Source organism: Acomys minous, assembly GCF_964271855.1.
Source record: "Acomys minous genome assembly, chromosome: 16".
NCBI classification, from domain to species: Eukaryota; Metazoa; Chordata; class Mammalia; order Rodentia; family Muridae; genus Acomys; species Acomys minous.
In genome coordinates this window covers 41,629,344-41,654,505 of record NC_140498.1, presented here as the reverse complement: position 1 = coordinate 41,654,505, position 25,162 = coordinate 41,629,344, and the positions used below count along the sequence as shown (strand labels likewise).

The following is a 25,162-nucleotide window of genomic DNA, read 5'->3' as shown; positions in this document are numbered from 1 at the left end:
ACTGTAAAGGAAAGCATTCAAGCGCAACGCTTTGGATTGAGTACGCAGCTCAGTTGAAGTGCTTCCCTAGCTGCCCGAGGCCCCGAGTCCAGTCCTCGGCCCCGCATAAACCGGATGTGATGTTTGTAATTCCGGGACTCAGCGGTGATGGAGGCAGGAGGACCAGATGAAGCTCAGCCACGTAGGGTCGAGGCTACTGTGAGTCAGAAGAGATCCTGGGAAGGGAGTGGGGGAGACTGGGGGCAGCATGCAACGCATATGTTGAAGTTTCCAATACCTGTGAGTAGCAAAGGGGTGGGATTCTGGTAAAGAAACAAAGAAAGAAATGGAGACTCAAGCCGAGCGGTGGTGGCGCACGCCTTTAATCCCAGCACTTGGGAGGCAGAGGCAGGCGGATCGCTGTGAGTTCGGGGCCAGCCTGGTCTACAAAGCAAGTCCAGGACAGGCAAGGCTACACAGAGAAACCCTATCTCGAGAAACAAACAAACAAACAAGGAGACTCAAGCCTGTAATCCTAGCACTTGCGAGATAGAGGCAGGAGGATCAGGAGACCAAGACCAGCCTCAGCTACACAGGAGGTTGGAGGCTACGTCAGACTTCCTGAGGCTTGGCCTCAAAAATGAAATGAAACAATGAAAGAAAGAAAGAAAGAAAAAAAAAAAAGAAAAAAGGCCAATCTCTTCAAGGGTGGAACTGGAGGGCACAGGATAGATAGATGGCTCAGTGGTTAAGAGCACTGGCTGCTCTTGCAGATGACCCAGGTTCAATTCTCAGCACCCACATGACTGTTCACAACTGTCTGAAGCTCCTGTTCCAGGGGATCCAACAACCTCACACAGACATAAATTCAGACAAAGCACCAATGTACATAAAAAATTAAGTCACTAATTAAAATGATGGTACTCAAATTCGATATTACATATCTTTAAAAAATTAAGAAAAATTTGGAATATAGGGGGCTGGAGAGATGGCTCAGAGGTTAGGAGCACTGGCTGCTCTTCCAGAGGTCCTGAGTTCAATTCCCAGCAACTACATGGTAGCTCACAACCATCTATAATGTGATCTGATGCCCTCTTCTGGACTGCAGGTGTACATGCAGACAGAGCGCTGTATACATAATAAATAATTTTTTAAAATTGTAATATAGGACTTAATTAATTAATTTATTTTTGAGACAAGGTTTCTCTGTGTAGCCTTGGCTGTCCTGGACTTGCTTCATAGACCAGGCTGGCCTCTAACTCAGAGATCTATCTGCCTCTGCCTTCCAGAGTGCTGGGATCACAGGTATGTGACACCATGCCAGGCTGGAATATAGGAGTTTTTATTAGAATAATTAGTAGCACAGGGTGATGGTGGCACATGCTTTTAATCCTAGCGCTTGGGAGGCAGAGGCAGATGGATGTCTGAGTTTGAGGCCGGCCTGGTCTACAGAGCGAAATTTCAGGACAACCAGGGCTACACAGAGAAACCCTGTCTCAAAAAACCAATAGTAACAACAATAATAATAACAACAATATCATCATCATCATTATTATTATTAATAGTAGTAGTAACAAACCCTGTCTCAAAAGACTAATGAAATCATCATCGCCCTCATCGTCATCAGAACCCCTCTAGGGCTAGTAATACTGATAGGCCTGGAAGTGTGGCTGTGCCCTCTACCATGCCGGAAGCCCTGGACTCCACCTCCATCATGGGGACACCATGCTGGAAGCCCTGGACTCCACCTCCATCATGGGGACACCGGGCTACCATCCAGTGACCTTACCGAGAGCTGCCACTGTGAAGAGGTGGCTTTGCCTCAAACCATATTCTCCAGTAAGGAGATAATTATTTGAGGCCAGGGCTTCATTTCATAACCTTCAGCTGGAACCCTTCCTTCAAGGACCGTGTATCCGCGTGTGCAGCTTCAAGAGGAAGAGACGAAGACATCATGTGTCATGAGCTAACACAGGACGAGGAAAAGTGGCTGGCTTTAAAAATGGAAGCATCTGGGGGCTGGAGAGGTGGCTCAGTGGTTAAGAGCACCAACTGTTCTTCCAGAGGTCCTGAGTTCAGTTCCCAGCACCTACATGGTGGCTCACAACCATCTATAACGAGATCTGGTGCCCTCTTCTGGCGGGCAGGCACACATGCAGACAGAACAAAAAGAAATCTTTATTTGGTTGGTTGGTTTTTGTTTTTTTGAGACAGGGTTTCTCTGTGTATCCTTGGCTGTCTTGGACTCACTTTGTAGACCAGGCTAGCCTCGAACTAGCCTCGAACTCATAGTGATATGCCTGCCTCTGCCTCCTGGGTGCTGGGATTAAAGTCATGTGCCACCACCGCCTGGTATAAATCTTTTTTTGTTAATGGAAGTATTCTATAATCTGGTACTGTAAGGAGCCTTAAGTGGGCTGGGTGTGGATCACTGTGAGTTCAAGACCAGCGTGGTCTAGAAACATAGTTTGGGGGTTGGGGAGTCTTTTGTTTTGTTTTGTTTTTGTTTTTCGAGACAGGGTTTCTCTGTGTAGCCTTGACTGTCCTGGACTCACTTTGTAGTCCAGGCTGGCCTCGAACTCACAGAGATTTGCCTGCCTCTGCCTCCCGAGTGCTGGGATTAAAGGCGTGCGCCACCATACCCGGCTAAGGGGTGGAGGAGTCTTAAGTGCTTGTGAAAGTATTGTTTGTGGGGTCTGTGCCCTTCACCAGTTATTGACCAATAGAATCAAGAAGAGGGTAGTTTTAATCCAGGGAATTCTCTTGTTTACTTGGTTTTTGGTTCTGGAGCCTAACTCCACAGACTTGTTCTCTGTGACTGAGCTACATCCAGGTCCCTGGTGTTCATAATTGTTTGAAATAGATAATTTAGTCCATCAAGTTTGTAGGCTATCTTAAATACCTAATTTATAATTTAGTTGAACATTAGCCAAAGCATGTGAAAGTAAATTTTATATCTAAATTATTAATTCAGTGATACCAGACCATAACTATAAATCTCAAGGAAAAAAAATATTTTTGATCCTGGTGCCGTGGCTCATGCCTGTAATCCCAGCACTTGGGAAATGGAAGCGGGAGGATCAGGAGTTCAAATCAAGCCTCAGCTATATTAGAGCTAGCCTCGGCTATATTAGAGCTAGCCTCTAACTTATGTAACTCGCTTACATGAGATCCTGTTTCCAAAACACAGAGAGGGGGCCGGTGAAACAGGTTGACAGGTCCAAGTGCTTGCCACGGAGCCTGACATGCAACCCACTTTGTTTTGTTTTGTTTTTTCGAGACAGGGTTTCTCTGTGTAAAAGCCCTGGCTCTCCTAGAACTTATTCTGTAGACCAGGTTGGCTTCAAACTCTCAGAGATCCAACTGCCTCTGCCTCCCAAGTGCTGGCATTAAAGGTGTGCACCGCCACGCCTGGCTTGACACGCAACCCAGCTTAAAGGCCTAGAACCCACAATAGGAGAGAATTGACTCAAAAGTTGTCCTCTAAGCTGAGCGGTGGTGGCACACACCTTTAATCCCAGCACTCGGGAGGCAGAGGCAGGTGGATCTCTGTGAGTTCGAGGCCAGCCTGGTCTACAAAGAGAGTCCAGGACAGCCAAGGCTACACAGAGAAGCCCTGTCTCTTGAGCAGTGATATGCAGGTACCCACTATGATACAAAAGTCATACATATCCAAAATTATCATCATCATCGTCGTCGTCTTAAGCTAGAAAACATTTTTACTTTAATTATTATTTTATGTGCATGGGTGTTTTGCTAGCACTCCTCCATGGCACACAGAGACAAACGGGGAAATCACATGGCTTTTATTAATACTTCAGCCCAGAGGAGACCCCTGGCAGGGCAGTGCCTTTGGCAAGCCTTGAGATCCTCTTGCTGTGCTCCTCCAACCAGGCTCTAATGCAGAGACCCTCCGGTGGGCAGGAGACGGGCTCAGCATTTCCCAGATGGACAGTGTCCTGTGGAGAGGCAGAACAGGGTCTAGGGCATTGGTGACGTGTCTGACGTCACCGCTCAACAGTCTATGGGCCTTGGAGCCTACGATCCCTGCCAAGGTCTGAGGACCCTTGCAGGGATGACAGTGGTGGCCCCCAGGTCATCTTACCTCTGTAACCGTTTCCCAGCTGGCTGTTGGTATATGCCTTTGCTTCAGGACCTCCTACAGCACAGACCATAAGGCAGGGGCCCGTGGGACACCAGGGGACTCCTGCCTACCCAGCTCTTTCACCCCAGGATCACAGAGATGCTCACTCACCAAAATGCTCCAGACCCAGGTCTGGCCCAGGCTGCCCATAGGGCCCTGCAAGGGAGAAGGGAGGGGTTAGGATGGCTAACTAACATCACCCTGGCTCCAGCCTTTTCCTCCAAATCTCATTATAGTATTCCGGCTGGGCTCAGGGCCTCCCCTTAGCTTTAGTCTTCCTTTTCAGTCCCTCCTGGCCCCTGATGCCATACCCTCAGCCATGGGAATGCTACACACACACACACCACACCACACACACACACACACCACACACACACACACACACACACACACACATACACACACACACACACCACACACACCACACACACACACACCACACACACACACACACACACACACACACACACACATACACACACACACACACACCCCACACACCACACACACACACACACACCACACACACCACACACACACACACACACACCCCACACACCACACACACCACACACACACACACACACACCACACACACACACACCACACACACCACACACACACACACACACACACACCACACACACACACACACACACACACACACACACCACACACACACACACACACACACACACACACACACACACCACACACACACACACCACACACACCACACACACACACACACCACACACACACACACACACACACCACACACACACACACACACCACACACACACACACACACACACACACCACACACACACACACACACACACACCACACACACACACACACACACCACACACACACACCACACACACACACACACACACCACACACACACACACACCACACACACCACACACACCACACACACACACACACACACACACACACACACACACCACACACACTGTGGGTTAGGTCTGGATTCAGGGCCCACCCACCCCTCGTTCACACACTCCATTTACCTGCTGGGTTCCCATGGCCTGCATCTCCATAACCTGGCTTCATCCCAGCCCCCCAGGCCTGGAAGGCTGGCCAGGGGGAGCCCTGCAGGGCTCGAGCATGACCTGCAGGAAGAAAACTAGTGTACACTATCCCCCAGAACTGGGGATTCAGGAGGCCCCAGTCCCTCTGGACTTTGGAACTCTCTTGACACCCCCACCCCCACCACTCCCGCTGGGTGGTTGTTGTTGTTATTTAGTTAGTTAGTTATTTTTACCATTTCTCTCAAGGGTTGGCACTGTTGCTTTAGGGTAGCGAAGAGTCTCTTCCCTGAGTCCTGCAAAGGATTGGTTAGTTAGCCCCACCCACCTCCTGGCTATGGCCCATCCTCTTCCTCATTGTATCTGGTACCCTGGGTCCAACTTACCATTCCTAAAGCCGTTGGCTATGGGGAACCCTGGAGGATCAAAGAGAAGGTTTTAGTGGGGGTGGTGCTAAGCCCCATCCCTGTCCCCAGCCTCACCCCCTCCCCAGGCACCTGACTGCAGGGTCTCTGGCAAAATTCTAGTTTCCAAAGCTCCATTCCCATAGTGGAAACCTGCAGGAGAGAGACTGAAGCAGGGAGGGCCAGGCAGGGCAGGGCAAGCCAGCTAGCCAGTGCTCAGCAGGGCAAAGCAGAAAGACCGATTCAGATTGCGGAAGCAGAGCACCCCCTGGTGGTGCAGGCATGTAATTTCAGCTACTTGGGAGGCTGAAGCAAGTGATTGAAACTCTCAATGTCGGCTTGGGCTATGCAAGACGGAGTCTCAGAGTGGAAAGGACAAGTCTGCAGAGATGCTCAGCCAGCAAAGTAAAACAGCCTGAATGTGAAAGCCTGAGTTTGATTTCTAGAAGCCACATAAAGCTGGAGAGAGATGATTCCATAAAGTTGTCCTCTGGCTCCATATGTATGTCATGGCACATTCCCCATGCCCCTCATAATGGTACATTTTTGAAAACAGGAAGTAAAAAAGGCCCGGTGTGTTATTGCACGCCTTTAATTTTAGCACTCAGGAGACAGAGGCAGGTGGACCTCTGTGAGTTCTAGGACAGCCTGATCTACAGGAGTGAGTTCCAGGACAGCCAGGGCTGTCTATCTCAAAAGACCCAAAACAAAACATTATCATCAAAATAATAGGCCAGGCGTGGTGGCGCACGCCTTTAATTCCAGCACTGGAGAGGCAGAGGCAGGCGGATCGCTGTGAGTTCAAGGCCAGCCTGGTCTACAAAGTGAATCTAGGACAGCCAAGGCTACACAGAGAAATCCCTGTCTTTAAAAACTGAAAAAAGAAAAAAGAAAAAAATGATAATAACGATATTGATACAAAAGTAGGAAGTAAAAAGAAGGCTGAGGTAGTTGGTGGCCACGCCCACCCAGATCATTCTTCTCATCCAACTCACCCAGCTCGGCTCCCCGCCGCCACTTCCAGGAAGCCTTCCCTTTCCTTCTGGGAAACTCCTTTTTTGTTGTTATTGCTTTGTTGTTGTTGTTGGTTTTTGTTTTCTTTCTTTTCTGAGACAGGGTTTCTCTGGCTGTCCAAAACTTGCTTTGTAAACCAGGTTGGCCTCGAACTCACAGAGATCCGCCTGCCTCTGCCTCCCGAGTGCTGGGATTAAAGGCGTGTGCTACCACCACTCAGCTGGGCACCTTCTAAAGCAACTTCCTTCTGACTGTCACTGAACCTTCACCTCAGACAGGGTCACCACTTGGCCACCACCGTAGAAGAGTGGGTGTTGGGCAAATAGGGAACAGAACAGTTGTGGCACATGCCTGTAATCCCACAGTGCTCTGGACAGAGAGGGACAGAGGTAGGCAGACCTCTACAAATTTCATTCCAGCCTTGTCTACTTAGTGAGTTCCAGGTCAAACAAGTCTGGATGGTGAGATTCTGTCTTTTCAAAGGGGGGGGGATGCTGGAGAGATGGCTCAGAGGTTAAAGAGCACTGACTGCTCTTCCAAAGGTCCTGAGTTCAATTCCCAGCAACCACATGGTGGTTCCCAACCATCTATAATGAGATCTGGTGCCCTCCTCTGGCCTGCAGGTGTACATGCAGGTAGAGCACCGTAGACATAAAAATAATATTTTTTTTAAAGGAGAGGGGAGGAGGAGGAAGAAAGAAAGGAAGGAAGGAAGAAAGAGAAAGGAGACAAAGACAGGAAAGGCAGGAATAAATAGAAAGGGTCTGACCATAACATAGATTCTTTGAGGCCAGATGGGCTCAGACTAAGTAGAAGGGCTCACCAACTTTCTGCAGCTTGAGGCTACCACGCAAGCCTGAGGGAGAGAAGACTGGGTCAGACATGTCCCCAGTCTCTCCCTCCCCTCTTCTGGAGGTGGAACAAAGAGACGAGCCGGAGGAAGGGAAAGGGGAGAGGAAACAGCCTTCTCACCCAGTTCTGCTTCAGCTCCATAGCCGTTGGAGGGCTGGTAACCTGTGAAAGGGGTGGAGGTCGGTGATGCCGGATAGAGACATTGCGGATCTCCTTAGGGGCCAGGCAGGGACCCTCGAGGAGGAAGTAGGAGCTGGCGCTAAGTCCACGGAATAGAACCAAGGGAAGAACTCAGAAAGCAACAAGAGCCTTTGAGGGTAGACTGTGGGAGGGCCTTCCTGGCTTTAGGGTATCTGAGGCAGCTTGAGAACAGAGGCCCTGATACCCAGAGACAGGGAGAGAGAGGTTGAAGGTTTGTCCCTCTGAGACACAGGACTTGAAGGCAGACAGACACTCACCTGCTTTCTGAGGCTTCCGCCCCCACTGGATGGCCGGCGGCGTTAGTGCTAGAACGGGGCACACAGAAGTCCGCCCAGCGTGGGCCTCTCTGAGCTTCCGCTCAGAAGACAAGCCATCAGAGCGTGCAGCCCAGCCCCACCCCCACCCACAGCCACACCCACAGCCACAGGCCTCCCCGAGTCTTCCTACCACCAAGCTCCACACTGACCTGGGAGTTTACCATTCTGCACCGGGGGTAGGAGCTGAGATTTCTGGCCCCAGCCACCTCCTCCATCTGAGGGGACTGGAGTGGGCGGCCTGGGGAGGAGCTGCGGTGGAGCAATCCCACCACTGCAGGGACCTAGATTAGGGAGGGAGGGGGACAAAGGATAAGAAGCTGCTTCACGGGCTGGAGGGATGGCTCAGAGGTTCAGAGCACTGCCTGCTCATCCTGAGGTCCTGAGTTCAATTCCCAGCAACCGCATGGTGACTCACAACCACCTGTAATGAGATCTGGTGCCCTCTTCTGGCCTGCAGGTGTACGTGCAGGCAGAACACTGTATAAGGAGGAGGAGGAGGAGGAGGAGGAGGAGGAGGAGCAGGAGCAGGAGCAGGAGGAGGAGGAGAAGAAGAAGAAGAAGAAGAAACTGCGCCACTTGGGACACCTGAGACAGGACAAGCCATGATTTACAGTGGCTTCCAGGACATTCACAGCCTTCCCAGGAGACATCTACCAGGTGAGAGACAGCCCAGCTCCTGTGGGCCATATTGCTCAGATCCAGAGCAACAAGGTAGCTCAAACAGGCAATAGGTTCTCGGTGTCAGTGCACCCAGGCCCCTCCACCTCCCAGCATGCCATCTGAGCCCTCTCGCAACCTGGCTGGAGTACTTACCTGGCTGGGCTGCCATTCCGTTTCCATTGTTATATCCTGGAAAAGAGAGGTGGTAAGTGAGGGGCATAATGGGCGGCCCTGCAGGAGAGGCAGGGGGGACAGAAGGCAGAGGTGAAGGGCCTCTCACTTGCCTGTCTTTGGAGATTTCATACCCACTCCTAGGCCTGGTAGAGACAGAGAGAACTGATCACAGATGCACCCATCCCCAGGAGTGAATCCCCAGGCAGGATCCCCAGCCCGTTCCCTGGCATGCGCCCTGGGAGGGCTATGATGGCAGGGCAGACAGTAGGGCTGGGAATACCAAAGCAGGCAGGAAGATGGATGGGAAAGGACTTGACCTGGTTTCAGAAGTTCTCCAGCCCCTCCCAGGCCTGAGTTGAGATGAGCAAGGTATGGGTATCCCACCTCGCTCCTGCCCCCCTTCCCAGGACCATCTGTGCCTAAGGTGCCTTGTTTCCCTTTCTGGGCCCCTTACCTGGTCGTGGTCCCTGGCCTTGGAAGGCTCTAGGTCCCAGCCCATTTCTGTACCCTATGGAGACAAAGTGGGGTTACCCCTCCTCTGAAGACCTTTCCTCTCATCTCATGGATCGGGCCTACAGCACCTCCCCTCCCCTTCCTAGTCCATGGTTGATGGGGACTGCAGAGGACAGAGAGAGAGAGAGAGAAAGAAAGAGAGAGAGAGAGAGAGAGAGAGAGAGAGAGAGAGAGAGGACTCCTCTCCTGGTTTTGCAGAAGCCAGGGGGACCCTCAGACAGAGTTCGATTGAGTACCCACTTGCTCCCTTTTCTCACTTTCCCAGCCCCCCACCCTAATGCCCAGGACCTGCCTATTTATCGCCTTTCTGAACTGGGAGGAGGAGGGAGAAGTGAGCAGAGGGAGGAACTACAGTTAGGGAAGAGAGGACTTTGACCTCCCCTTTAGACGCAGGCCCCAAACTAGAGACTCCCTTGGACCTGCCCTGCAGACCCGATAGGGGACAGTGACAGGACAGCCAGATACAAACTCCCTTACCCAGCTGGATCCCAAGCCCATGGCCGGTCAGAAACCCTGGGGATGCAGATGGAGGATGTTAAAGAGGGGAGGAGAGTTCAGGGCTTGGGGACTGGCAGAAAGACAGGACTCACCTGGCTTCTGGGCCTTCACGCCTGCTCCATAACCTGAAAGAGATAGAGGGGTCAGGTGACAGCTGCTGGGTCCCCTGCCTCTCAGCCTCATGGGCCGGGCCCTGCTCCTACCTTGTCTATAGCCATTTTGAGCAACAGGGCCTGTGGGAGGACAGGGGAAAATGCTATCAGTGAGGCATAGAAGAAGAAGGCAGGGTAAGGGGTCCCTTAGTGTCCCTCATCTCCCTCCGCAGCTCCAAGATCCCCCCACTATTCCTACTGATTTACATACTTCCCTCCACTTAGGAACTAAGGCCAGCTTCTCCTTGGAGTCAAACACAGGAACACGTACACACACACACACACACACACACACACACACACACACTGAGCATAAGGACTAGGGGTGGTGAGGACAGAGAGAGAAAGACAGGCTATCTTTTTCTGGCTTCCAAAGCTTTCTGCCTACTCCCACCTCTGGCAAGAGACAGAGAGGGGCTGGCTGGAGTGGTGTCAGGCAGGGGACCCCCCTCAACCCTCTGTCCTTCTGATGTCTGTCCCCAGCCCTTTCCCCCATCGGGCCCATCGTCTCAACACCACTGCAAGACTCATGCCCAGAAGACCACACCTGGCCGGGCATCCAGTCCATTTCCATTGCCGTATCCTGGGGAGAAAAGGGGGTGAGGTGAGATGCGGGGATGGGGTGGGGTAGCGCCCCAAGAGGAGGCAATCTCTGAAGTAGACAGGGGAAGGAGGAGGCCGTCCCCTCCCTTGGACTTCCAGGTCCCCACTAGGAGGCTTCAGACCCTCCCAGGTCTGTGAAGAAAGACGCAGAATCCGAGCCTCAGGTTAGACCACCCATCTGTCCACCACTCAGTGAGGCTCTCTCTACCTCTGTGATCCCAGCCCCAGCCCTCTGGGAGGCCAATCTTTGCCTTAAGGTTTTCACTTGGCTGGGATCCTGTTCCAGGAAAGGCCCCAATTCCCAGCTCATTACCATGAAGAGAGCCAGGGTCAGGGGAGGTGGTGGGGGTATTTATTGATTCAGGACTATATGGTGGGGCACTAAGCTGGTTGGTCTTTGTCAACTTGACATGGCCTAGAGTTTCTGGGAAGAGGGGCTCTGAGTTGAGAAAATGCCTCCATCAGATTGGCCTACGGGGCATTTTCTTGATTAATGATTGATGTGATGTGGGAGGGTCTAGCTCACTGTGGGCGGTGCTTCTGGTCCTGGGTTCTGTAAGAAAACAGGCCAAGCAGTCCAGGAGAAGCAAGCCAATAAGCAGCATGCCCCCACGGCCTCTGCATCAGTGCCTGCCTCTTCCTTGCCCTGCCTTTCCTTTATGATGGACTGTGACCAGGACATTTAAGCCTAAATAAACCCTTTCCTCCCCACATTGTTTTCGTCATGGTGTTTTATCACAGTAATAGAAACCCAAACCAAGGCAGGCACAGACCCAAAGTAGACAAGACTCACCTGCCTTCTGGGGTTTCCCACCCCCTCCAAAACCTGCAGGAGACATGCACAGACGGTGAACCCTACTTGCTCACACGCACCCCAGTCCTCATACACATACCCCACACGAAAGTCTAGCTTTTCCTGGTCCTCACCCCTACCTGCTCCAAATCCATTCTGGGCAGCCAGACCTATGTGGAGGGGAAAGTATGGGGTTCAGTAGAGGTAGAGGTGAAGGTTTCCTCTCTTGGTCAAAAACTAGAACCCTAGAATCCTGGAGGCTTGCTCTTAGTAGCCCCTCAAATTTTTTTGTTTTATTTTATTTTATTTATTTATTTATTTATTTTTACCAAATCTGCCCCCTCTGAGACCTGGAGGAGATCACAGAAGGGCACCCTAGATGTGTGTCCCCAGGGTCCCCATCTTACCGGGCTGGGATCCAACTCCTGGGAAGGCCCCAGCTCCCATTCCGTTCCCATTGCCAAACCCTGGGAGACAGCAGAAAAGAGTAAGGGGGAGCAGGCTATGCAGAGGTGAGTGCGGTGCGCAGGGACATTGGGACAGGCAGACCTCACCTGGCTTTGGAGGTTTCATGCTCCCCCCGGTGCCTGAGGAAGAAATAGGGACCAGGTGAGAACTAAGAACTCCTTAGAACCCCAACCTTAACATATACCCCAACTCCTCCCATCCCTCCTTTACCTGGTCCATGGCCATTCTGGGCTGGAGAACCTGTGGGGGAGGGAGGGATGAAGGAAGGGCTCAAGGCCCACAGTAAGTCCCCACTTCATGGCCAGGAAAAAAAAAAAAACACTGGGGTTCTGGGCTGAGCGTAGTGGCGCATGCCTATAATCCCAGCACTCGGGAGGCAGAGCCAGGTGGATCTCTGTGAGTTTGAGGCCAGCTTGGTCCACAAAGCGAGTGTGGTTCCTGAGGACGTCCCCCAACTCTCCCTCATTGACTGGCCCTGTCCTCCAAAGCCTGAGAGGGGAAGATGGGCTTTGGGCATGTAAACTCCACCCCACCACCATCACCATCACCACCATCACCATCACCACCACCACCATCATCACCATCATCAACATCACCTGGCTGGGCTCCCAGGCCAAATCCATTCCCGTTCCCGAGTCCTGGGGGCACAGAAGGGTGTAACCGAAGGGAGGGGGCCTCAGGGCTTGGGGAGAGGTGGGCAGAGAAACAGGTCAGGACATGGCTCACCCGCTTTCCAGGGTTTCACACCTTTGTAGTCTAGAGGAGAGACAGATATCAAGGTGAGGGACCTGGATTCTCATTTAGGGGCCTCCCAAGGAACCCAGCCCTGCTCCTGCCTGGTCCATAGCCATCCTGAGGTACAGGGCCTAGCAGGGGAAAAGAAAGAGACTCCAAATGTCAGGCCCCAAGGTCTGGAGCTCCATCTCCATCCACCCACAGACTGCCGTGCGTGGGCCTTAGGGACTGTCATCCTGTGTGCTCTCCTTAGACCTTTCCTACTTTCCTTGCCCCTTCCTGAAGCATCGAGTTCTAGAATCTTCTTGCTATGTTCCTAGTGGCCTCTGAGTATTCAGACGCCCAGTGCATATGGCAGCCCTGCCTGGACTTGTCCCGCCTCCTCTGCCCCCACCCCATCCCCCACCCCCACCCCGCAGGTCTGGCTCTGGCAATCCCTCCCTTTCTGTCCCCTCTTCTGTCCTCTGTTGCTTCTCGGTCTCTTTCCTGGATTCATTTCTTCTGCTCATGTTTTAGAAGGTGATGGGTCCGTGATGGGCTTTGACCGTCTTGGATCTTGCCTCTCTAAAGCTCTGCCTACCATATCCAGTTGCCTGGGTCCTTCTTTGGGTATCGCAACCAGCCAGAAAACTCTCCTCCTTCATCAACACAATCACCTGCCTTGTTGGCCCCTGCGACCTCTTTCTATGGGCCTCCCTTCAATGCTCCTCACACCTCCAACCAGTGTTTAGTGGGCCATAGCCTCCTCTCCAACTTCTACTTCCTCTCCGCTAGAATGCTCAGAGTGGCTCTTCTGACAGCCTTAGTACCATGCTGTTGTCTTGGCTGCCTTCCCATCATGCCTTGGGCTAGCCCAGAATGGGCGTGGTTTGTTGAACGCGTGTCTGCTGCGTGAGGGGTAACGCTGGAGAGTAAGCAGGTGGGTCTCACCTGGCTTCCGGGGCCTCAGTCCTCCTCCAAGGCCTGGGGGAAAAGAAGGACTTTCAGGCCACCACATTAGCCTTCCCACCCGAGGATGCTTGAAAAAAAAAATCACAGGACTTCACCTGGCTGGGCTCCAGTCGCTGGGAAGGCCCCAGCTCCCAGCCCGTTTCCATTCCCACGTCCTGGGAAGACAGCGAAAGGAAATGCGATTGGAGTCTGAGAGAAATGCAGACAAAAAAAAAAAAAAAAGCGCGGGGGGGGGGCACAGCAAGCGTCTCACCTGGTTTCTGGGGTTTTCCAGCTCCTCCAAAGCCTGGAAGAGATGCGTTGTAGGTGAGGTGCCCTCATCTCTGGGCTGGCTTCCTTCCAGAAGCTCCGCCCAGGATACTTTGCATCCGCCCCTGTTCCTGTCCTGTCCCCTCTTTACCTGCTCCAAAGCCGTTCTGAACTGCGGGACCTAGATAGGGGACAAGGGGGGCCGGCACTGGAGCTGTGGGTGCACTTGAACAGGAGTAAGGCAGCTGCTCAGCTCCTGGCTCTGTCTGCCTTGCTGTGGAACCCGTTCCTCGGTCTTTACAGTCCTTCCCAGTTGGATGTTTGTTTTGAGACAGGGCCTCACTACATGTAGCTGCAGCTCTCTATGGAAAGTAGGCTGTCCTAGAAATCAACAGACATAAACCTGTCCCTACCTCCTGAGTGCTGGGATTAAAGATGCTGATCACTATGCTCAGCTGTTTTGTTTTTGAGACAATGTTTCTTTTTTGTTTGTTTGTTTATTTGTTTTTTGTTTTTTGATTTTTCGAGACAGGGTCTCTCTGTGTGGCCTTGGCTGTCCTGGATTTGCTTTGTAGACCAGGCTGGCCCCGAACTCACAACGATCCGCCTGCCTCTGCCTCCCAAGTGCTGGGATTAAAGTCGTGTGCCACCACTGCCCGGCGAGGCAATGTTTCTTATAGCTGAGGCTTGCCCCTAACTTACTATTAACCTAGGATGACCTTGATAAAGGGTCTCTACCTCCCAAGTGCAAAGATTATGGACATGTGCCACCATGCCCTGCTTTGTAGCTCAGACTAGCCTGGAATTCACCTTGACTATCCAAACTGTCCTACAACTCCTGACTCTTTTGCCCTGGCCTCCTGAGCTCTGAGATTACAGGTGTGAGCCACCATGCCCAGCAGGAGTTTTGGCTCTTGGTCCATGAAGTGAACTCACCAGCCTGTGCATAAGTTAAACTTGAGCTACATGGTGTCCAACCCCAGGTCTGGCTCAGGGATGCACTTGGGAGATTGGTTAAATGAGTGAGCTCCTAAAAACTGTGGCCTCAGGCCCCCGGGGGTAGGGGTGGGGGCTGTGGACTTGCCTCCACCAGCGCACTTACCTGGCTGGGTCCCCAGGTCTGCTCCATTGCCAAATCCTAAAGGGAAAAGTGGCTGTGAGCTGAGGGTTTGAGGAGGGCTTGGGAGAAAAAGAGGGTCACAGGTGGGTAGGGACAGAGCAAGAGGACAGTGGCACACTCACCTGCCTTCTGGGGCTTCATGCCAGCTCCCAAGCCTGGGGAAAGACCCCGGGAGACTGAGCCATGCGCAGATCCCCCACCACTCCTGTTGTCCCAGGAACCAACTTCCTTGTTTCTTTTTTTGTTTGTTTGTTTTTGTTTTTGTTTTGTTTTTCGAGACAGGGTTTCTCTGTGTAGCCTTGGCCATCCTGGACTTACTTTGTAGACCAGGCTGGCCTCGAACTCACAGCAATCCGCCTGCCTCTGCCTCCCGAGTGCTGGGATTAAAGGCGTGTGCCACCACGCCCGGATTCCTTGTTTCTTTTCTTTTTCTTTCTTTCTTTCTTTCTTTCTTTCTTTCTTTCTTTCTTAGTAGAAATTAAATTTGAGGCCTTGTGCACACTGAAGACCTGCCCTTACCACTAAATTATATCCCACAATTTTATTTATTTTAAATGTACTTTTAAATTCTTTGATAATTTTAGTCATGTACTTAATTGATGTGGGTTATTCTCTCTCTCTCTCTCTCTCTCTCTCTCTCTCTCTCTCTCTCTCTCTCTCACACACACACACACACACACACACTACCTTCTCTTATCCCCTTCCCAGCCTCCTCCCACTGTTTTTGGGACACACGGTGTTTTTCTATGTAGCCCTGGCTGTCCTGGAACTCACTCTGTAGACCAGGCTGGCCTCAGACTTCCTGCTGACTCACAAGTGCTGAGATTAAAGGCATGCAGCACCAATTTACTTTTATGTATGTATTAATTGAGAAAGTATCAGTAAATACCTGGCCCGGAACGCTCTATATATACATATAGTAGGCTTGCCCCAAACTCACAGCCATCTATCTGCCTCTGCTTCCTCAATGCTGGGAATAAAGGCGAGCACCATCATTGTCCGCTTGATTTATTTTTTGAGACAGGGTCTCATATAGGCCAAATTGGCCTGGAGTTGTCTACGTAACCGAGGATGACCTTGAACTTCTAGTCTTCCTGCCTCGGCTTCTCAAATGCTGGGATTACAGGTTCATACCATTAAAGCCAGTGTCTATGGTTCTGAGAATCAAGCCCAGACGTTCACATGGGCTACACAAGTGCTGCACAGCTGAGATGCATCGCTAGCCTCTACTTTTTATTTGTGAGACAGGGGTTCCCTAAATTTTCCACACTGGCCTCGAATTCTCTTGTCAGCCCAGGCAGTCCTTAACCTTTCAATCACTCTGTCTCGGCCTCCCTAGCTGCAGTGATAGGTCTGTGCTTCAGTGCTTGATTCCAGAAACAGCTTCCTTCTCATCCTCCTCTGCTTCCTCCCCTTTCTCTTCCTCCTCTTTCTCATTTTTCTCCTCTTCTTCTTTCTACTCCTCTTCCTTCTTCCTTTCTTTAATGCAGCCTTGGCTGGCCCAGAACGCAGGGCGCTTCCTGCCTCTGCCTTCTGAGCAGTACAAGTAAAGGCGTGTGCCCCACCAGGCCTCAGAAAGCAGCTTTTGCTCCCCCAGTCTATGACCTCCCCATGGTTCTCCCTCACCCTCATCCCCAGGTCCTCAGTTTCTCCCAGGTACCCTCACCTGGCTGGGCTCCAACTCCTGGGAAGGCCCCAGCTCCCATTCCGTTCCCATTGCCAAACCCTGGGAGACAGCAGAAAAGAGTAAGGGGGGGGGCAGGCTATGCAGAGGTGAGTGCGGTGCGCAGGGACATTGGGACAGGCAGACCTCACCTGGCTTTGGAGGTTTCATGCTCCCCCCGGTGCCTGAGGAAGAAATAGGGACCAGGTGAGAACTAAGAGCTCCTTAGAACCCCAACCTTAACACATACCCCAACTCCTCCCATCCCTCCTTTACCTGGTCCATGGCCATTGTGAGGGCCAGGAGCTGTTGGGAGAGAGAGGCAGAGGCTAGGCCAGTGTGAGGTTAGACTGAGGTGATCTGGACCACTCTCATGGCATCCGTACCCCTGATGTGTGTGCCCCAGGACCCCAGCAGTTCCCTTAGGGGACATGTCCAAGGAACAGCCTAGAAGACCCTCCCTAGGATGGAGACCACTTCTGAAGCAGTAGGCCTGGCAAGCAAGTGAAGGGACCTGTTCTTGAGAGGTGACAGAGCTGGGGACAAGGAGAGCTGAACAGGGAGAGATGACAGAGCTGAGCCGGGGATACAGTACCACAGGGAGAAAAAAGGAAAAACAAAACAAAACAAAACAAACAAACAAAAACACCCAGCACAGAATAAAGCAAGGAGCAAGCCTTTCCCTTACCTGGTTTCTGAGGCTTCATGCCCACTCCTAAGCCAGAGAGAGACAAAACAAGGTTGATGTCCCCGATCCTCAGATTAAACTGAGCCCTGAGCCCTCTTCACCACCCATACCCCCTCAGTCCCTGCCCCAGTTACTCTCACCTTGCAAGCTTCCTGCCTCAGGGAATGTATTGGTGCCCAAGACATTTCTGCCATAATACTAGGGAGCAGGTGGTAGGCCATGGGCGGGGATGTGTGGGGGATACAGGGAGCCCTGGGCAGAGTCAGAGCTAAGACACAGGCAGGGCAGGAGCTCCAAGCACCTAGCTTGGAGTCTTCTCCCCTCCCAGGCCTGGGTTAGATGGAAAGCTGAGCCCTGCCCTTGACTCAGAACCAACCTCTCTGCTTTAGGTCCCAGGGTCCTTACCTGGCTGAGCTCCCACTCCTGGAAAGGCTCCAGCTCCCAGCCCAGGGCCGTATCCTGGGGTGAAAGAGCCAGAAAGAAGAGTAAAGAAGAGATAAAGACACGAGGCTAACAGCAGAACAGGCATGGAGCGGGTGCTCACCTGGTTTCTGGGATTTCACAGCCCCTCCAAAGCCTGAGAAGAGAGATGCAGCAAATGATGGGACCCCAGGGACCAAGCCTCCCTCGTGGGTTCTCTGTTCCGTACCCACTCTGAACTGAGGGGCCTAAGGCGGTGTCCGGAGCCCAGCTGAAGTAGTGGTGAGATGCCTGGGGCAGGGGTCCTGTTCTCTCCTCCCCGACACCTGACACCAGAGGCTGCCACGATCTCTCTTGCCTGCCTTTCCTATACCACCAGTTCTGTGTCCTTGAGGTCCAGAGGAACTAACCCAGTGGCACTGTACTCTCAAACAGGAACATCCCCGTTTTCCTCCACTTCCCCAGGATGCTATACTTGGGAAAGCCCCTGCTTTTAGACCTCTGGCTTTGTGTCAGGGAGGTACAGGGGTCGGGTGGGGTGGGGGAACAGGCAGCATCTGAGGAGGGCTCACCTGGCTTTGCGGGTTCCATACCCCCTCCAATGCCTGAAAAAGAGGTGACAGTCAACTGAAGGTCACTGGATTCCTCCTTCCTAGGGACAGGCCCTTGGTTCCAGTCTCCCCAAAGGCAGCCCCACCTCTCTACCTGTTCCATAGCCATTTTGAGCTGGAGAGCCTGTGAGGAGAGAAAGAGCTGAGTGGAGGAAGTGTGGGGCCCCAGCTGAAGTGGGGGATATCCAGAGCCTTGAACTTCTTCCCTGAGATCAAGCTAGAAACAAACAATCCTAAATGCCTGCTCAACTCCAACCATTCACCAGTTTGCCTCAGAGGCAAGAGAAGACTGCCTGGATGCTGACATCCTCCCAGTCCCGTGATGCTTACCTTTCTGGGTGTTCCTTTAGTCTGCTTAGATAGGTAGAGGGGAGGGTGCGCAAAGGAGAGACAGAAACACAGAGAGGAAGGCTGGTAGAGCTCACCTGGTTTTTGAGGTTTAGCTTCTCCTCCGAAGGCTGGGAGAGAAAGAAAGCAGGTGGGTTCCTAGGGACACCGGGCTGAGGGTCTCCCCAGAACTACCCATTACTCACATAGTCAGTCTCATCAGTGGGTCTTCCCACCTTCTGGGATTATGCTCAAATCAAAAGATGTGAAGAAGAAGGAGGAGGAGGAGGAGGAAGAGGAGGAGGAGGAGGAGGAGGAGGAGGAGGAGGAGGAGAAGAAGAAGAAGAAGAAGAAGAAGAAGAAGAAGAAGAAGAAGAAGAAGAAGAAGAAGAAGGGGCGTAGCATAAAACGTCCCTCCTTTCTCCCATCTACCCAGTTCCCAGTGTCTATCCCTACCTTCCTCCCTGCCTCCAGCTCTGGGTTTGAGTTTTACTTGCATGGACCACCACACCCAGCTTCCCACAATTCTGAGATAACTGTTTGCCTGTCTCCTTTCTCCCTGCTGCTGTCTTGTCCTCCTTTGTTGGGGAGAGAGGCTAGAGTGTCCTGGACTTGACCCTCAGCTCTCACTTCACCTCACCTGCTCCCAGTCCGCTGGAGGGGCTGTAGCCTGGAGGAGAAATGGGAAGTTTAGTTTGGGGCTTGGCAGAAGGTCGGGAGCCTCTGGGCCACTCTGCCTATGCCTCTGACAATTTAACCTCGGATGTAGCCACTTGGACTGCCAAAGCCTGTTGAGTTGGGGGAAATTCAGGAGGGCTAAAGGTGGGCACCACATCTCTGTTTCTGAGCCTCAGTTTCCCCTCTGGTCACAGGAAGTGTAAGGACAGAACGGGGGGGGGGGGTGCAGTCTGGGATGAGGAGACTGTAGTTGGGTTCCTGGCATGGATGAAGGTGTCCAAGCTATACCCCTAGGTAGCTGAGGGCCAGAGCTTCCCTTGCACCCCTCTCCACTTGTGTCTACAGCCCTCCCCTCCAGTCCAGAGACCCTCATCTTTGGACATGTCACCTCCTCTTTTCATCCAGTCTCCTCCTACCTGAGAGCCCCCCCCCCCAGGCCCCCTCATGACACTCAGTCCCCCTACCAAAGCCTTGAAGCCTCTCAGGCCTCCAACTCACTAGCCCCCCAATCTTGTCCCACCTTAGCACTCTGCCTTTTGGGGGGGCCAGAAACCTCCTTCTTCCCTTCTGTCACAGCCTGTTCTCCATTCTAGGCCAGCTCCAGGCCCCTCTTCCAAGGGTCCCGTTTTCTCAGGGGCTATGCTTCCTACCCTCACTAGACCTTGCTAGTGTTGCCTGCTGGGAGGAGACGCCATGCTTTCTTGGCCTTCATATCTGGAGTCCCAGAGCTGGGGGACATCTAGGGGAGTTCATAGACAGCTACAAAGGTCCCTGAGGTCAAAAGGGTCTAGAGGGCCACTTACCTTTCCCCAGGTTGGGAGGGAGTCTGGGCAGTCCTAGGGAAGTGAAAGGTGCCAGTAAGGGCTAGGATCAGAAACCGAAAGGAGGCAAGACCCAGACATCTACCTCCAATGGCCCTAAAATCCCCCTCGCTGGAATTCTCTGCCTGCCTAGGCTCCCCTAGCCCCAATGCCCACCCCACCCTGATCACTCTGGAACTCTCGCGCCCCCCCCCCTTTGGTTTTTCAAGACAGGGTTTCTCTGTGTAGCCTTGGCTGTCCTAGACTCACTTTGTAGACCAGGCTGGCCTCGAACTCACAGAGACCCACCTACCTCTACCTCCCCAGTGCTGGGACTAAAGGTGTGCGCCACCACACCCGGCCACCTTTGTTTGTTTGTTTTGATTGGGGCTTATGTACCCCAGAGTAGCCTCAAACACGATGTGTAGCCATATCTCCACGAGTCCAAGAATGACCCCGAACGTCTGATTATACTGCAAACATCACCGTCCCCACTCCATCCCCAGCCCCCCAATTCAGACACCTAGCCCATTATCTGGTCAAACTTCAGCCTGGGTCCCAGCTTCCCAGCCCCTCCCCAGAAGCCCACCCTTACCGCCTTGCAGGCTCTCAGAAGTCAGGCAGAGAAGAAAGAGGACAACGGGAACAGCCCGGACGCCCATGGTGCCCTGGGAGTGGGAGGGCTCAGCACCCTTTGGACCTTTAAACAGTGTCACTGGGAGGTTCCTTCACTCAGGCCCCCAGCTGTGAAAGGTGAAGGCTCTGCTTGTAGACCCCAGGAGGCCGATCCAGGGACTCCCCCTGGAGCAGAACAGGCGCCTGGTCCTCTGGGTCTCCCTATAATGTACCCCCTCATCCATCATTGGTGTTGACAGCTGGAATAGGCCACCCTGGGGCTCCTCCACCCTGTCAGTAATTCTGGCCCTGGCACTAAGCTGGAAGGGTTCAGATGTCCCCGTCACCCCCCCCATCCCCCACCCCCGTGCCCCCAGCAGCTGGGGAGGAGCAGGCTGGCACTCTAGGTCCAGCCCAAACACAGCTGTGGAAAAGGTGGGAGCAGAGCCAGAGATTTGTGCATGACTGGCACAGAGCCCTAGGAAAATGCTGTTACTAGAAAGGCAAGTGGCAGATGCAACAGTGTATCAGAAGCTGTCAACTCTCAGATTGTATCCGACAGATACAAGCTATTGTTGTTGTTGTTTGTTTGTTTGTTTGTTTGTTTTTGGTTTCTGGAGACAGGGTTTCTCTGTGTAGCCTTGGCTGTCTTGGACTCACTTTGTAGACCAGGCTGGCCTCGAACTCACAGCGATCCGCCTGCCTCTGCCTCCTGAGTGCTGGGATTAAAGGGGTGGGCCACCACACCTGGCTACAAGCTATTGTTTTGTCTGATTCCTCTAGGATCACTAGAAACAGATCTTTCTCCCCCAGCTGAGGACCAGCTTGTTAGAGGGGTACTCCAGGCTCCAATCCTCATCCTGCGCCCTTCCTCATTCTGTGGGGGACAGTGGCACCCAGGGCACCCATTGCTCTGCTGTCTCCTCTGTTGCTGCTGATATTAAGGGTAAAGTCAGGATCTGCTGCTCAGTATGGACGGGGCAGCTGTGCAGGAGGTTTGAGGACTAGGAGCTCCTTTCATTCCTGGGGCCTGGGCATCTGAACCTGGAGCTGGGCTTGGGGCAGGGGCCCGGCAGGGGATGCTTAGGAAAGGCAAAGCCTGGGATAAGCAGGGGTGGGGTCTGGCCATTAAGTGCTTCCACGCCTAGCAAAGTGATTGTGTGGACCCCACTGAGCTGGCTGAGAACAGGCAGTGACTCAGCCCCTAGCCCCTGGACTCAAGTCCAGAAAGCCCCACATCCTGTCTGTCTGTTGGCTCTTCACAAACCTAGCCAGGCCCTCCTGGAGCTGCTAGATGAGGCTGCTTTGCCAGGGCTGGTTTCCAGACAGGGTGGAGGTCTGGAGTGCAGCAAGGAGGAGACAATGCGGCCTTCTTGACATGAGGCCTCTGAGCCCACCACACTTGGAAGCCCAGTTTGGCAGCCAGCCGACTAGTGCCCAGCACTCTTCACTCAGGCCAGCCCTACCACCTGACCAGTCCTGTAATATCTCTCTGCCTTCCCCAAAAGATCTGCCTTTTGCGCAAAGCTGACTGCAGGGCCCCTCAGCCCAGCACCTTAGTATAGCAGCACCCAACATGCCTACCTCCACCCTGCTTGGAGTCAAGTGGATGCAGGAATCAGACAGGACTCCAAGTCTACCAGTCACTGGGAAGGACACAGGGGTGGTCTGGCCCCAGCCATTCCCTAAGAGCCCAGGATAATAGGATAGAGAACTTTTCTGCCATGCTGCCTGCTTTGCCCCAAGGCCTTGGGCACTGGTTCCCTGATTTCACAGAGGCCAGCTGAGTGGGTTATAGGGCAGGGCGATGAGTTGACCTTGGACCCTTGGCAGTCATCTGGCCTTTCTGAGGCTGGGTAGTTTTCCTTCAAAGTGATGACAGTAAAAGCCCATTGGGTCAGGGCTATTGAGACTTCTTGTTTTGTAGATGGGGAAACAGAGGCAGAGAAGGAAAGGCCCTTGGCCCAAATGGTACAACTCCTAAGTTGGGTTAGAGTCTGGTCCCAAGCAATCTAAGGGGTTCTGAGCCCTTTCCCTTGCTCTTAGCTATCCCTGTGCCCCTGAGCAGGCACAGACCCAGTTACGTCAGTATGCTTCAGAGCTGGGACAGCTGAGCACACCCCCCTGCCCCCCCCCCCCAGCAGAGCCAGACATACAGACACACTAGACTCATTGCAGGGGCCAGGGAGGTAGGAGGAGAGATTCCAAAGGGCTGCACGGGAGGTACATTCTGATTGCCTGCTTGGCCAGTGCCAGGCTGCCTGGGAGCTGGCACAGGCCTGTGGAAAATACCAGCCCAACCTGAGTCCTTGGACCAGCCTGATGTGGGCTCAAGCTCTGCAGGATCACCACCACACCCAACTCCATCCAGGTAGTCTAAGAACAGAGTTGGGAGCTCAAAGAGCCCCCTGTTAGGGCATTAGTCTGGGCTGCTGAACACCCTGAGCTGAAGGGACCATGGCCTGGTACTTAGACAGAAGAGGAGGTTTGCCAGGGACCAGGGGCAAAGAGATAGCTGCTGGAACAGTGCAAGGGCAAGGAGACAGCGCAGGACTGACGCCCAGGACACGTGTTCCCTAAAATGGCAATCAGTGTCCAAGGATTCCCTGACGGTTGCTTGACCCCTACCCCCACCCCCAGCAGCACCTGTGAAGGGAGGGAATTTGAAGGGACAGCTGGAGACACAGCCAGGCGCCTGTGGCCAGACACCTCCTGTACCAGCAGCTGTGCAGCTGCCCCTCAGCTACAATACCTCCCCCGACCCCACCCAGTGTCGGCAGCTCTTTAGGCCAGATCTGAGCTTCCGAGTTCTCTTGGCTGCCTTTGAGACATCTTTCCAGACATTACCCAGGCACTCACAAATGGGCCAAGCTGACCTCCTCCGTTAAGCCATTCTCCCACCCGCCTGTCAATTATTAGAATGTTCACAACTATGAAATACAATAGGCATAGAGAAGCTTACACCAGACAGAAATGCATGGTTTAACAAACACTACGCCACTGACATAGAACGCAGCCAGCTCTCAGCAGTGCGAGTCACAGTTTCCTTCGGGCCCCCAGTGGTTGCATTTGAGGTCATCATTTCTTCCCTTTCTTGTCATCTCATCCCTTTTGTGATCCCATCTGGGTGAGAGAACCCACTACAGTCTGGGAGGTGTGTACAGTTCTGTGGTACTGTTGTGGTGAAATGTCCTGCTGGCGTGTTTGGAGCTTGCCCCTGGGTGTGGGTGTGGGGCCTGTGGAATCCAGCGCCTGGGGGGAGGTTTGGGGTATTCCAGTGTTGAGAGTCCTAGTATTTTGTCTCATCTGTTTGTTTTTGTTGTGGTTGAGACAAAGTCTCCGTATGTTTTCTCGGCTGCCTGCCTCTACCTTTGAGTGCTGGGATTAATGGTGCATACTCCACTGAGAGTGCTGCGTTTGATCCCTTTGGGGAACATGCCTCTGTCTGTGTCATTGCAGTGTGGATAGGGGTGACTCCTGACTCAACCAGCAGCTGCTCTTGGTTTTGACAGATGCAGCCTGTGGACCCATTTTTCATCAAAGGGAGAGAAGACGCTTGCACTAAAGTAGGGGTTCTCAACCCTCCTAATGCTGTAACCCTTTTGTACAACTCCTCTGGTGCGGTGACCCCAACCATAAAATTGTTTTCTTTTTCTTTTTCTTTTTTTTTTTTTTTCTTCTTGTTTTGGTTTTTTGAGACAGGGTTTCTCTGTGTAGCCTTGGCTGTCCAGGACTCCCTTTGGAGATTAGGCTGGCCTCGAACTCCCAGCAATCCGCCTACCTCTGCCTCCTGAGTGATGGTATTAAAGGCGTGTGCCACCATGCCCGGCTCCCATAAAATTGTTTTCATTGCCATTTCATAACTGTAATTTTGCTACTGTTGTGAATCATAATGTAAATGTCTGTTTCCTGCAGCAGCCTCTGTGAGAGGATCATTAGATTGCTCCAACGGGGTCATGACCCACAGGTTGAGAGCCACTAGCAGCTCTACCATTTCTGTGATAAAAAGTGTTACATCAACAATCCCTAGGGGGTCCTCTGCTGCTACTCAGTGTATACTTTCTATTTTTTTTTTTTTTGAGAGAGGGTTTCTCTGTGTAGCCTTGGCCATCTTGGACTCACTTTGTAGACCAGGCTGGCCTCGAACTTACAGTGATCCACCTGCCTCTGCCTCCCGAGTGCTGGGATTAAAGGCGTGCGCCACCACGCCCGGCTTTAAAAGGTTTATTTATTATTATACATACAGTGCTCTGGCTTCATGTACACCTGCAAGCCAGAAGAGGGCATTGGGTCACATTATAGATGGTTATGAGCCACCATGTGGTTGCTGGGAATTGAACTCAGGACCTCTGGAAGAGCAGTCAGTGCCCTTAACCTCTGAGCCATCTCTCCAGCCCCCTCAGTGTATACTTTCTAAATTAAACTTTTGTTCGCTGGCCTGCTGTTTCCATTCTTTTTTTTTTTTTTAAATCAATGA

General features: G+C 52.6%; 1 protein-coding gene across 1 annotated transcript; it reads right to left on the bottom strand.

The window, feature by feature from the left end:
* Positions 1–3,674: 3,674 nt before the first annotated feature.
* Positions 3,675–20,732, bottom strand: GREP1 (glycine rich extracellular protein 1; the record flags this gene model as incomplete). The annotated part of the gene is made up of 43 exons (XM_084763651.1): positions 3,675–3,938; positions 4,085–4,138; positions 4,235–4,279; positions 5,162–5,263; positions 5,416–5,475; positions 5,566–5,595; positions 5,677–5,736; positions 7,421–7,453; positions 7,570–7,611; positions 7,908–7,955; positions 8,117–8,248; positions 8,781–8,816; positions 8,912–8,944; positions 9,256–9,309; positions 9,792–9,827; positions 9,905–9,937; positions 10,016–10,045; positions 10,512–10,547; positions 11,094–11,120; positions 11,361–11,393; positions 11,501–11,530; positions 11,768–11,827; positions 11,915–11,947; positions 12,039–12,068; positions 12,425–12,466; positions 12,555–12,584; positions 13,494–13,526; positions 13,610–13,669; positions 13,768–13,800; positions 13,915–13,944; positions 14,866–14,901; positions 15,006–15,038; positions 16,550–16,609; positions 16,699–16,731; positions 16,823–16,852; positions 17,640–17,693; positions 17,779–17,811; positions 18,227–18,259; positions 18,360–18,389; positions 18,691–18,723; positions 19,233–19,262; positions 20,074–20,106; positions 20,666–20,732. The coding sequence occupies 43 exons, from the start codon at positions 20,730–20,732 to the stop codon at positions 3,913–3,915; spliced, it is 1,836 nt and encodes a 611-aa protein (XP_084619777.1). The 3' UTR covers positions 3,675–3,912.
* Positions 20,733–25,162: the final 4,430 nt, after the last annotated feature.